General features: G+C 36.7%; 1 protein-coding gene across 1 annotated transcript in view; it reads left to right on the top strand.

Moving 5' to 3' along the window:
• Epm2a (EPM2A glucan phosphatase, laforin) overlaps positions 1 to 14,644 on the top strand; it is a 48,342-nt gene that overhangs the window by 15,967 nt on the left and 17,731 nt on the right. Inside the window, exon 2 of the mRNA XM_042684821.1 lies at positions 637 to 811. Within this exon, the coding sequence (XP_042540755.1) occupies positions 637 to 811 (175 nt within the window). The remainder of the gene's footprint in view (positions 1 to 636; positions 812 to 14,644) is intronic.

Here is a 14,644-nt window from a genome sequence, read left to right as displayed (position 1 = left end):
TAGGGGTTTGGATTTCAGCATAAGACATTTCTGGGGTGGGGCAGGAGCTATGATTTGAACATTCAGAGCAAAGCATCTAATGGGGTTGGTATTAGACAGAATTGAAAAATAGGTAAATAATGTTTTAGAGATATATTCTTTTGTCTCTATCTCCTAGTCCTGGGAGGAAGATACCATGTTTTTATATATGTGATCTAGGCAGAGAGTAGCATGAAACTACTAGGTGCTTGAAACGTAAGGGTCTAGGGAAATCAACTTACTACCCACTCTGTGCTTAGTCATTTGGTGATCTTGGACAAGCTAGTAAACACTTAGTTTCCTTATTTATAAGTGATAATAACCCGTTTTACCTGCTGGCCTTTTAAGGCACAGAGCAGTACCATGAGATTCTGAAGGAGTTAATAATTTTTTTTTAGACTTTTGTACTCAAAGGAAGCACAGAATCCTCTTGATTTTCATAAGTGACAGTTTGCAACTTCCTACTGTTTTCTCACTTGATGTGTTTATATGGAAATGTGTAGGTTAAGTGGTTCTGTGTTTACTTTCATCTGGCTATTAATTTCGAATCAGCCACTCAAAGGTTGTTGGCGCAGAGCGTTCATCTAATTGCTCTATTGTCATTTCTTCTTTTCCCAGGCAATGGGCCTCATCATGACCGTTGCTGTATTTACAATGAAAACAACGTGGTGGATGGTGTTTATTGTCTCCCAATAGGACACTGGATTGAAGCCACGGGTCATACCAATGAGATGAAACACACAACAGATTTCTATTTTAATATCGCAGGCCACCATGCCATGCACTATTCAAGGTAAAAATAGCGCCATGTTGATAAGTTAAAAGTAGAACTGGAAGTGACAATGGGAATATTTACTGTGTTGAACATGGCAGTGGCTTCTTTGGGGGGGGGGGGGGACAGTCTACAGACCTTCAGTGCTTTGAGGAGAAAAAGACAGTGAGTCAGAGTATAAGCTCTTTTGGTTCTATATATGAAAGATGCTTTTTTTAAAAAAAGGAGAATCCTTATATTAGATACATATGTTCTTATCAGTGCATTTTGTCAGGTTAGTAACCACCCATTTATTTAGATATTGTGAGTTAAAAATAAAAATGCACTAAAAATATCCTAGATGAGCAGTTGCATCATACTGACCAACAGATCAATGAGAAGTGGTGTATCCTTATAAAAATGTATTCAAATAACTGTGTGGAAAACAAACCGTGAGGTTTGGGTGTGGTCATTTCCTTTATTATTTATTAATGTTTTAACATATTTGTTTAAGTATTAACTAGCAATATATGCGATAATAAAAATACTGAAGAGAAAGCTAGATGAAAAGCAGAGCTTATGATACTTTTCCTTCATTCCTACTCATCAGATGTGATTATAGTTAATGACTTTATGCTTAGTTTTTCTGGAGTCTGAAATGAGATGTTTATAATTCATTTATTAATGTATTGGTATAAAATAGCTATTGATTGTCCTGTATTGCCTGTGAGAAATTCAGCTCTGTATTTGTCCTCTCTCTCTTCTCTAATCTCTAACGGATGTAACAAAAACTGCTATTATGACTTACTTTCATAAAAACTCTATTTTGTGATCCATCAATTTTTGACAGTGTCTTATCTTGAAATTTCCTATTTTCTAAGATTGGGATTTTTGGGTCTCCATATTTTTTGACATTTACTTTCACCTACCAACTCTTGTTTTACTTTTTGCACTTTCAAAGTTCATAGAATTTAAAGTTTATTTAGTAAATATGAATGTTATTCATCCTTTGATACTTTGAAATTCAAAATTAAATTGCCAACATTTCAATTATCACTTAAATATTATTTACTATAGAACATGCAATATTTATGCCATAGGCAAGGAAATATATTCTCATGTGTATGAAAATTTATTGCTTTGGTTAGAGCTATAATTAATAGAATATGAGCACTGGGAGTGAAAGAATATGCAACTTCAAAATATTAAGGAATTAGTATTCTCGGTGAACACATCTTTCTGACTTATTCCTGTTTGATTTTAGCCTGACTGATTGAGTGGAAACAAATTATGAAGAAGAGAGGTGTAAAACATGATTTGTGGCTTTATGAACCAAACAATGGATTTGATGGTACTTGCTATTTACTGAACATCTAAACCTGGAAACAAATATTTCTAAACAAAATAGGATAATGGAGATTAAAAATGATACAAAGGTGTCTAATCCATTTGCCAGACCAACAAGTGCCCCTAAATTTGCCATTGGTTCGGGTGCAGTGTTGCTGACGTTATGTTTTGAGCCTCAGCTGGGGAATATTGCGTAGCCATAAAAAGAATGGTATCCTCTCAGCCAAACAGATGAAAGCAGAGCTTGTTACAGGAGGTAAAACAGCCAGATGCAGAAAAACAAATCCCACAGGTTCTCTCTCATACGGAGGTGTTAAAAAAAGAGAGAAAGGCCATTTGTAAGATATATCATGATGACAGAGAGTTAGAAGGAGGTTAGGTAATAAGTAGCCAACACAGTCATAGGAAGGAGTAAGTTCTAGTCTTCTACAGAATAGGGTGGGTGACATATGCACGTGTGTGTGTGTGTGTGTGTGTGTGTGTGTGTGTGTGTGTGTGTGTGTCTAGAGTTTATGATAACCTATGATGCATTTTAGCAAAAACTAGGTGTGCAAAGGCTCTAAACACAAAGTAATAACAAGAGAACAGACATGTCAGTTACCCTGGTTTTACCAGTGTTTATTGTGCATGAGTATGAAATCATACTGTACTCTGTCAATATGTGTGATTATTTTGTGTTAAAACATTTTAAATATTTTAAGGAGAAGGAAGGAACTCTCCTGATTGGATTACTGCACAGTGTATGCATGTATCAAATTACCATATCATACCCCATAAATTTGTACAATTAAAATAATAATTTAAGAAACTCAGTTGGTAGCAGTTTAATTAAACATCAAAGCCACTTTTGGATTTTGAAATTAGAAAGCTGTTATGGCTTTTCACTACTTTCACTTATGAAGGCAAAGTATATTTTTCTACATACTTAGGTTTGTAAAATAGACTATTGAGGCATGTGTCATCCTAGAGTAGATGTTCTTATTGCTTAATGATGAATTGAATTTTAATGAAAACAGCATAACATTCATCTGAAATTCAGTGAAATATGCCATTACCAAAGCAAACTGAAATAAGACTTTTTGGTTGTATTTTTAAATTAAAGGAATACGAAAGACATCTGCTTGGATTTTTGCTTTTAGAAATAAAAGTGAGCACAAGTAACTTTGGAAATGTTGCTGAGTTCTAGTAATAGTTATGACAAGAAGAAATAATGACTTGAGAAGCAGAAATCATCTACTGTATTGTAAATGCTGAACTCAAATGATGGGTCCTCATTAAAAATAAGAAGCCCATAAATTTAAATAATGCTATAGAGTGCAGAACAGGTCAGCCATTGAATGGAACATATCTATAATTAAAATGCAAAGTAAGGAGAGGGTAAAATATAACTGCATGCTTGGATAGATGCAGAAAGTATTTGCTATCCAACATTGGCTTAAACTATTTTGTCTTATTGATAGATAAATTTCTTATTTAAAGATATTTGTCTTGGGCTTTCCTGTTAATGCAAATACCTTTTGAGGGAACAGCCAAATAGCAACTATAGACATTGTAAAGGTAGTTTGTGTACTAAGAAAACTTTCAGAAATCAAGTTTTATTCCAGATCCTAGGTAAAGTGAATGTAGTATTATGATCTACTCAGCTGATGGGAATCCATTTAGGACAAGACAGAAGAGCAGTCCAGAGACTTAGCACCTGCGTGCTCTGTGCCTGAATACAGTGTGTCCCCAGGACACAGGCTATCCGTCTTTGCTATGATGAGAGTGGACTGACGCTCTCCTGATAGACCATGACACTGGTCCTGAACATGAACTTGAACATCTCAACAAAAAAGCCATCCTCTGTTCCTACACTTCTCAGAACATTCTGTTCTGCAATAGCCTCAGGACCCGGCTGCTCAAACCAATGATTATAAAATGCCATGTAACCTGAAAGTCAGAGCCGTTGTTACTATGGGACCAAATGCGTGAGAGACTAGCAGGGAAGAAGGAGCGAAGTGAAGGATAGAAATGAAAGAAGGCAAAGGCCAGAAAGACAAAGTAAATACAACAACAACAAATAATAACAGAATTGTCTAATAAGCATAAGGGCCAAGAGAGTGTTTTACCTTTAGCAAAACAATATTGAATTCTGAACCCCCCTTTCGTTGTGGCATTCAGGGCCTTGTGAGTTATAAGCAGGCACTGTACCACTGCAGCTTGCCTCAGCTGATTTGTCTTGGTTACGTTTGAGACAGGGTCTTACCTTTAGGCGGAGGCTGAACTGGACTGCCATCTTCCTGTTTATACTTCCTCATTGCTGGAGTGTCCAGTACTTTCAACATGTCTACCTTTTCATTGGTTGAGATGGGGCACCCTATCTTTTTGCCTGGACTGGCCTCTAACAACAATTCACTTGATCTCTGCCTCCTGAGTGGCTTTTAGGCATGAACCACCATACTTGGCCCTCACAATCTTTGGGCAAATTTCATGCAGCCTGACCATCAAAGACATTCAAAAGGGCCTTGTAGATCAGAGGTGACTGGAAGCTTCAAATATGGTGTATGACATTTTGAGGAAAAGCACATAAAAAGGCTATGGGAATATTTATAAATATGTACATTTATAGTATTTTATATGTGTACATATTTATAACTATATAGTTGTTTATACTATTACATATTATAAATATATAATATACAACTATAGTATTTTTATGTACATAAATATATGATATATAAAATATTATCATATGTTACATATTATATACTATATATGAATATATAACATATTTATATAACACATCATGTATATTAATATATACATTTATACACATATAAGTATATACATTTATTTATACTATACTTATATTTTTATGAATAATATATTTATATGCAATTCATTTTAAATTTATTATACTTACAATATAGTTATATTTATATATAACTATAGTGTATGCTAATATTCACTATATTATGTATTACATATACTAAGATGCATTGTATACATTATATAAAATACATATTTTTATATAAAAAAATATAAAATATATATTATAATTATGTTAAATTATTTATATGTAAATATATTGTCTATGTTCTATATAGAACTATAGTGTATGTTACTATATACTACATATATATTATTACATAAATAATATGCTATATTAATAATAGATTCATAATCTATATTTTGCATATTATAGCATATATTTTTAATATTTATAATAAACATCTTCTCATCATATGTCAGGATGTCCTAAATACTGACCATGTCCCTCTGTAATGTTACTCTCCCTGTCAATTCACTGATGTGTTCTCAGCCTTACCTTCACTTCACCTGCTTGGTGTGAAAGTTACTCCTTGAAACCTCCCAAATTGGCAAAAAGACTACTTCCTAACTCAGAGCGATGTCTGATTTCAATCTTTGTATCTCCTCACTGCTTTTTACGTAACGGATGCTCAGATGTGTAGGTTGCATGGTGAATTTTGTGAAATTTAGTGGCTCATTATTCTTTTCCAATCCAGAACTTTTGTTCAAGGCTTTTGCAACTTTCAGGTAGGTGTCACGTGGGGTCCGAGCACTGGGAAGAGGAGATGAAAACCCAGTTGCTACACAGTTGTAACTTGGTTACCATCAGAGATGTTACCTTCTCCTCTTTAGATTGTCCAGACTGCTGGAGTCTGACTATGCTTTGTCAGAGGAAACCAAACAAGGTGATGTTTCCAGTGAGAACTCGTGGATGGAGTGGGTAGTTTTGAGTGGAGGAAAACAAAGAATCTAAACCAAGAAATGTTAGAAGTAGAGAATTGTCCATTATTATTATAGAGTGATCCACAACCGTTGGAGGTAGCTTTATGTTCACTATACATGTAACAGGCCTGGAACTATTCTTAGAGAAGGATGCATACAACTCTGGTCTTTTGCTGGTTTCTGGGATTTAGCTGGTAAACATTTATGTGCAATTAATATCAATGTTATGTGCAATTAACATTAATAAAAACAGAAAAACAGTTTTCCTGAAATAAAGGTGACTCACTGTGCCTGAACTGTGCAAAAAGTGTGTTTATGAAAACTTACCTTTCTGGGAGCCCAGAATTTGGGCCCATGCTAGGAAGAGGGGACCAACCCACCAGCTCCCAGTAGAAATGATTGGCAATTAGTCTCTCCAATGGGCGTCCTTGTAGCAGCACTTCCTTGTGTGGACTCAACTTGTTATGGGCGTGGGGGGTAGGGGGAGCTAAGCACATCCGGCACAGTTGGGTTTCCTCTGACTATTGGAAGCTTGTGCCTGCTCCCCCCCCCCCCCCACCCCCGGATCGTTGTCCTTTGCTGGGTCTCCTTTGTATCTTTTCATTATAATACATCTCAGCTGCGAGTACAAGTGGCTCTGGTGAGATGGAGCAGATTACAGAGTTTGAATGTCAGTCTCCTTGGGAAACTCTGATGAGCTTCTGTAAACTGTCTCGCTTGCAAACAGCAGAGATTTATTTCATAGTTCTGCAGTTGGGGAGTTGCATGGTGAAGGTATCAGCGGGGTTGGGCCTCCCTTTTAGTTCGCAGATGGCACTGTCTGGCCACAGCATCGCATGGTCGAAGTGGCAAGGGAACTTTTTCTGGCTGCTCATCTAAGGCACTAATCCCACTTACCAGGCTTCTGCTCTTAGGACTCTCAAGGATTCTACCTCAAATGCTAAAACTTTGGAGATTAGGATTTCAAAATGTGAATTTCAAGAGGGACACAGGCACTCAAATTTAAATGTGGGGATGATCTTGGGGAACTTTGGCACATTTACTTTATAGGACCAATTCGAGGTAATTGATACCCTGAGCCAATCCTGACCAGAATCGACAGACTCGCAAAAGTAGCATGTCCACCAGTAAATGGGGGGGTTAAGGTAACTTTAGTGCCAGAGCATAATGTCTGAAAACCCCCACAGTACTGGCATGCCTGTGCTTCAAGTGAGGTTTTTTTTTTTTTTATTAAGGTTTTAAATTAATTTCTGCTTATATTATAGAGTTATTAAAATCCTGTTCTCCGAGTTGGACTGTCAGGGATTTGAACCCTAACTTTATACTATGTATTGGTGGCGTTGGGGGTTAGTTAACTGCTATGTTGCCTATTAGTGAATAACAATGACTATCATTTTACCATTTTTATTTTTATTATTTAATTGTACAAAGGAGTTGCTATTTAATAAAGCAGTTTATGAATATAATATATTTTGATCTCCCCTTTCAAAATTGTCATTCATCCTTCTCCTACCAACCCTTTCCTTCAGCTTCTTATGATAATATCCCTTAGGATATACATATCCTTTAGGATATACATTCTCCTCTTCATTTGTCTACTCCTTACCCTTGAAAGCTTATCTTGTGTGGTTTTATTGCCAGGATTAAATGAGGCAAAACATTATTACACATAAGTTTCTAAGACATGTTTGATGATCACCATAAAGAGTATTGTAAATTAGCAACTAAGTTGCTCTAGAACTCATTAGGGAAGTCCTTTTCCTGCCACTGGATAAAAATTTGAACGTGTCAGTAAGAATTTTATCAGCATATTCAATCATTTAATTGATTGTAAAATGTAATTTTATTGTCCATTCAGGGGGTTCAATGCTGTGGAATAGCCAAAAGTTCTCAAATAGCCAAAAGTTCTCATTTTTGCATTGAATTCAACCTTGCATGCTATTAAAATCTTAAGCCTTGGCTGGACACAGTAGCCCCCAGTGATAATCCTAGCACTTGTGAGAGTGAGCAAGAAGGATGAAGCATTTAACACCAGTCTGAATTACATAGTGAGACCCTACCTTAAAACAACAACCAGAATCTTAAGCCTTGGTGTATTCATGTTGAATAAAAGAAAATGATAAAAATTACTTTTAAATTTATTTTGCACATTTCCAAACAAGTTTACTTTTAGTACGATTTTATGTTTACCACATTCACTTTTGCCTTTTCAATGATTAAGAGAGTCATTTTTTGTTTATTGCTGGGTAAATCTAGCCTGTTAATATTTAGTGTTATAAAATATTCAGTCCTATTTATGCCACCTATTTAAACTTTCCTTTTATTTAACAATCTAGATACCATCTCTCTGTTGTATAAGCTCATTTTTTCTGATAAATTGCAAGACACATAGGATGTTTCTTATTTTTACTAACTAAAAACTTTGAAATATGAGCATGCTTTTGCTTTAGAGACCATAGCTATCTTTTATTACACAGCTCCTTCATATGGAAACAAGACAGTTTTTATTGTATTAGGTGGGATTTTTCTGTGTTCCTTTTAAATATCTATTTTTATTGTTACACTCTATGTACTTTTGTTATTATAAGTGATATATTACTTTGTCATTTTGATAAATTATTTAGACTATAATACTTGTTATAAATACTTAATATTAGGAAATCAGTAGCCAGGTAGCAAATTCTCTGTACAAGCAAAATTTGTGGTTTATTTTATATAGATAGGCAGGAGGTGTTGTCCATGAGCAAATTATTTATGTCTACCAATACTGCAGAAATAAAAAAAATGAGTTAGAATTCCAGTTTATAAAGGTCTGTAGACACCTGGGAATTCCTGTTGGACTATGAATAGAGCAGATCAAAATCCCTTTGTATTTCCTGAAATCAAGAAAATGTTCAGTAACATAGGTTAGATTATTGTTATTATATTATTATTATTAATCCTGCTCTGTGGTCCTAAAATGACTTTCTGTCATTTGTGCTTTGACACAATGTTAAGATTGCACACTGTGCAGAATATGGTACTTTATTGACATTTGTATAAAAATATATTGCTCTATTGACAATCTCCCTGCCCTAGGAGCTTATTAACTAGCATGAATCCCTGCTAATTTAATTAGCAATAAATCAATCTATCAAGTGAAGAAAAGATCAGAACTCCTAAGAGAAAGCATGTGATACATACTTTTGATGGTTAATTTTTTTTAATATATTTTTATTGTAAAGATACTGTACAGAGGGGTTACAGTTACATGGGTAAGGTAATGAGTCCATTTCCTATTGAGCATTGTTACCCCCTCCTTTTTTCCCCCTACCATCCCTTTCCTTCTCACCTCCCGAACTCCTCCCTCCCCCCTCCCCCCTCCCTCCTGCCCGCACCACGGCCCCCAGTCCCTAGCACCTGAAGTTGTAAAGTTCAGTGTACAGTGTCTTGTATATCTCATTGTTACAGTGGGTCAACCTGTATCCCTATTTAACCATTTTGTTTTTTTCCCTTCCCCTCCCCAAATTTTATGTTAGTAGCTAAGCCATTGGATATCTAATCAAATATTTTTCTAAATCTTTCTTTGAAGGTATCCGAGCTAGCTTTTCACTACCATAATGGAATACCCAAGATCAGTTAACTGTATAAAGAATAAACACCTGTATAGCTCAGAGTCTTAGGGGCTGAAAGTCAGGACAGAGGCAAGGCTCTGCTTGAGGGCTTGTACCTGGCTGCATCTCCGGATGGTGGGTACAGTGGTGGGGTATAGACTGTAGGAAGGGATCACATTTCAGCACAAGAAGCCAGAGACTGAGTGAGACCAGGCTCCAGCTTCCAGAACACCTTTCTTAAAAGGACTGAAAGTGTGTTTCCTGAGAAGTGTCTTAATCCTTTCCCAGGGCAGCACTCCCCTTGATGTAAGAGCCTCCTCCATCTTTTGGCTTCTATTTCTTGTACATTGTTGCACTGGGGGCCACGCCTCCAAAGTTTTAATCCATATTCAAGTCATAGCAGAACCTTTAGGTAAGACTGGCACATGAAACAGTTGACTTTGAGTTAAACAGATTAGCATCCCTAGTGTGAGTGGATCTTGGGGAAAGATGACCTTTTCTGGAAGAAGAGGGCATTCTGCTAACAGATTGCTTTGGATTTGAACTGTGTTGTGGGCTCTTAGTCTTTAGCCTACTAAAGATTCACCCTGCAAATGGGACTTGTTAGCTTCTGTAAGTAGTTAAGCCAGTTCCTGAACTAAGTCACTTTCTCTAATTCACACACACACACTTCATTTTTTTTCTCTGAAGAATTCTTATTAACATAAAACCAATAGCAGCTGAGAACTGTGATCTGAGCAGAGACAATTAGTTGAAGGTTTGATTATAATTTATCTATTGTCTTAACATCCTTTTTCTGTGTTTAATTTTCTTTCCTAGATGGTGAGCTGCTAAAGGTCATAAGGAACAATATCAAAGGTTTTGTATAAAGACTTTGAAGGAGAATATCCTCTAATCCTTATATTGAAAGCAGTCACAAGTTCCTTTAATGTGCAAAAGAGATCGGCTTGTCCTATGGAATTTTTCTCTCCACTGGCTAGGAGGAAGTCCGGTGATAATACACCAGATGAAAAGTCTAGACTTTATTCTTTCAGAGTTGCATGACAATATAGAGATGACTTCAGGCTCAGTACTTCTGTTTCAGTTTGTAGATAAAGCAAGGTCATGGAAGTTTATGTATCCAGGAAGCTAGACAAAGTGACTTCTTGTTGGTAAAAATTGAAAAGAGGTGTGAGTTCTGTATTCTGTATTCTGCCACTGGTCGGATATATGAACATACCCAATTTTTAAAAACTTACTGAACAGTATACTCTGGTATACCTGTAAAGCACTCATGTTTTACAGTACATATACTCTTTCTTGTAAATACTTCAAAAAAAGATAGGTTGCAAAAATCCTAATGTATTTGAAAGATGAATAATCAGAAGAACATGTTACCCTGTTTTCCCTCAATATTTTCCACCAGGAAATTGGATTCCCATTCATGGAAAACAAAAGAAGGTAGCAAAGTGTAGTCAAAGGAAAGCAAATCCTCCTTTCAGTTCATCACCTGATTTGCAGTGGATTTCCCTGAGTTGTGCACTCACATCTTTGGTATTCTTCTCACTTACACTTATCTCAAGAATGCAGTGAAGCCAAATGGCTGTATTTGCCAAAATGCGTCCTGATGTTTGTTAGGATACCGTAAAAAAAAGCCAGGTAATAGCTGCACTGTCTTAGATTATAAAAGGAATAAAAGTCTCATAAAAATGTAGTTGAAGCGTCCCAGGACCTAGTCAGAAATAGAGTAATTTAGTGTTTTAATAAAGCCCTGGGACCATCCTCTTTTTATGAGCCACAGTGAGTACCATGCCAAAGAGAAGAGGCTGCAGAGAATTTCCATGCACAGAATTTCTTTTTTTTTTGTCGGTCGTGGGGCTTGAACTCTGGGCCTGGGTGCTGTCCCTCAGCTCTTCAGCTCAAGGCAAGCTCTCTACCACTTGAGCTACAGCGCCACTTCCGGTTTTCTGGTGGTTTTATTGGAGATAGGAGTCTCACGGTCTCTCCTGCCCGGGCTGGCTTTGAACCGCGATCCTCAGATCTCAGCCTCCTGAGTAGCTAGGATTACAGGCGTGAGCCACCAGCGCCCGGCCATGCACAGAATTTCTATGTGTGGCAAACAGACATGCACTTCTTGAAGTCCCTTTTGACCTATTTTATGAAATAGCACAATTGCAAATTATGAGTTGTTCAAGTAGCTGAGTAGCTGAGGGAATTTGTAGATGTGTTTGTCTGTCTGTAGGCACATATGTCCCTAAATCTGTTTTCTTTCCTTGGTTATTTCACACTCGTGACCTTCCTTTTGTAAATATGAAGTCATATGTCATACAAATCTTGCTTTCTTTTAAATGAAGCACTGTCTAGAGAAGGCAATTCATGAGCACAGCACTCCCTGCTTCAGGTTGCAGAACAGTTGTGTGTTGCCAGGAGAGGAAGAGGCTCTCAGGAGAAGCAGCATCCTTTGCATTGGTCGAAGCAGGTTTCTCTTTAGTCAGCTCCCTTCTGAGCATCTCAGATAAGTGGTCCAAATTACATCTAAGGAAAGTCCACCAAAGCATAATTACCTGCCGTCAGGGTGCCGCAAATAATGGAAGGAAAGGAACAGTGGAAGTGTATTGTAGTCATCTTAATCACCATCATTTTAAAACGCTGATGCAGGATTCACTTCTTCAAGAAAAATTGTATGGCTTTGGTGGTAAATTAAGCATATTTTCTAAACACCAAATTATATTTCTTGTACATTTGGCTGAGAGAAGCTGACTAGATGGAACACAAGAGAGAAGGTTTGCAGCTGCCATTTTCAGACAATGCGGTTATTCTTTATTCTTCAGTAGCTTCCTGTGTTTCTACTCATATCAAATTCAGCCCCTAAGATAAATGTTATGGGAGTTTCTATCTATGCCAGATTCTGGCAGATTCCTTACTTTATTTTGCCTCACCTGTCTTTAAATTTTCTTTTACCCCTATCCAAGAGCTGAGCTTGTAGAGAATCAATAGGCTATTAGTAGGAGAAAAAAAAAATTGAAACTGAGCAAATGAAGTTTGACAACAAGCTCAACCATGGAGAAGGCATGGAGAGTTTGCTTAAACTTGATATGACTTGGCTTATTCACCTATAGAGTGAAGATGAGAAGACCTGACTTACGAGAATCAGATAACCAGAGCATATTTTCTAGGTCTATACTTGATTAATAGTAGTAATTATAAAGGAAAGAAAAAGATATTTGTATAGACTATTGGAGAGGCAGTGTGAAAAAGTGCCCATCACATGAAAGCATCTAACTTGAAGGTTAGAACCATCAATCATCTTCTGTTTACAGTTTGCTTCTTCTCCATCACAGGAGCTTTTGTGATAATCCTCATTGTTTGTCTCTGCCACCACGCCTATGGCCATTTGCTGTCTTTGTACTCTTCCTCTCTCTTTGTCTACATCCATCCATCCATCCATCCATCCATCCATCCATCCATCCATCCATCCATCCATCTATCTATCTATCTATCTATCCATCCAGCTAGCTAGATATGTGAATCTTGCCTTTCTCCTTACAGACAAATAGGTATAGAAGTACTCATTGCTAGAACAAAATTTTCCTTGATGATTCAGTGAGTCTGAAGTTGAGCTGCAGGCTTCCCAATTCATTATGCCTGTAAAGCAGAGACCGGCGTTTTTTTCAAGATACATTTTAACCTTTGTGGGTTATATAGTTTCTGTCTTGATGATTCAAATCTGCTACAATTGTGGAGAATAAGATAAAAGCAATGGGTAGGCAATTAAATATGGCTATTTTGAGTAAAACTTTATTTGCAAAACATGGGACAAGGTGGTTTTCAACTATGGACTATATTTTTCCAGCCCTTTGAAGGTAGAGAGATGACTCAAGTTACACTGGGGTTTAAAGGGCTTTACCAGTCTTGTGTTTCCTGAGGTGTGCTCCACAGAGGCTGGTCACCCTGCAGCCGAATGTGTATTGGAACAAGTTTACCCATGTGAGGTTACCCTTATGCTGTTCTTGTAGGATTAGTTACATAATACTCTTAAATGAGGCATATTCATGATATTAATTCTGCCACTTCATGCATATGAGAGGTCTTTCTGTCTTCTAGTATCTCCATTTTTTTAATCTAGTTTTTTCTTTGAATACTATTGTCAGTGGAACTACCCTCTGGTTTACTGGTTTCTTTCTTATCCTGTTCCTTTTTGTTATAGATAAACTGTAGATTTTTTTTTTTTGTCCATCATGGGGCTTGAACTCAGGACTTGGGCATTGTCCCTGAGCTCCTTTGGCTCAAGGCTAGTGTTCAACTACTTTGAGCCACAGCTCCACTTCTGCTTTTTGGTGGTTAATTGGAGATAAGAGTCTCATGGACTTTCCTGCTTGGGCTAGCTTTGAACTGTGATCCTCAGATCTCAGCCTCCTGAGTATCTAGGATTACAGGCATGAGCCACTGATACCTGGCAAAACTATAGATTTTTTAACACTGATTTTATATCCTCCTACACAGCTGAGTTTATCAGATATCAGAGATCTTTGTGTTATTTTGGGGTATTTAAATATAAGATCATATCTCCTGCTAATAGGGATAAGTCTACTTCTTCCTTCTCTATTTGAATCCCTCTTATTTCTTTTTCTTATTGTCCTGGCCAGGAGTTCTGGTACTATATTGAATAAAGGTGAGAAGCATGTACACCCCTGCATTATTTCTTGTGAATATGATTTCATGGTTTCCTTGTTAGCATGATGTTGCCTATAGGATTGTCCCATATAGCCTTTGTTATATTGGGGCACATTCCTTCTATTCCTTTTCTTCTGGGATTTTTTGAGTGTTGAATTTTGTCTAAAGCTTATTATGTGCCGAGATGATGTGGCTTTTGTCCCTCATCTGTTTATATCTATTGATTGTGTATTGAACTCTCGTTGAATCCCTGGTGTGATGCCAACTTGATCATGGTGTATGATATTTTTGAAAATATTATTGAAATTTGGTTTGAAAGTATTTTTATTAAGAACTTTTGTATCTATGTTCACAAGAGATATTGGCCTATAATTTTTTTTTTTTTTATAAGTTATGTCCTTTTCTGATTTGGGAATGAGGGTAGTGATGGCTTCATAGAATGAAGTTGATAGTGTTACTTCCATTTCTATTGTATGAACACATTGGAGGAGTAGTGATGTTATTTTTTTCTTTAAAGGTCCAACAAATTTCAGCAGTGAATCCATTGAAT

The sequence above is a fragment of the Dipodomys spectabilis genome, unplaced genomic scaffold (genome assembly GCF_019054845.1).
Source record: "Dipodomys spectabilis isolate Male_0828 unplaced genomic scaffold, ASM1905484v1 ptg000001l, whole genome shotgun sequence".
In the NCBI taxonomy this organism is placed as follows: domain Eukaryota; kingdom Metazoa; phylum Chordata; class Mammalia; order Rodentia; family Heteromyidae; genus Dipodomys; species Dipodomys spectabilis.
Note: the sequence above shows the minus strand (reverse complement) of the source record. Positions and strands in the feature narration are given on the sequence as shown.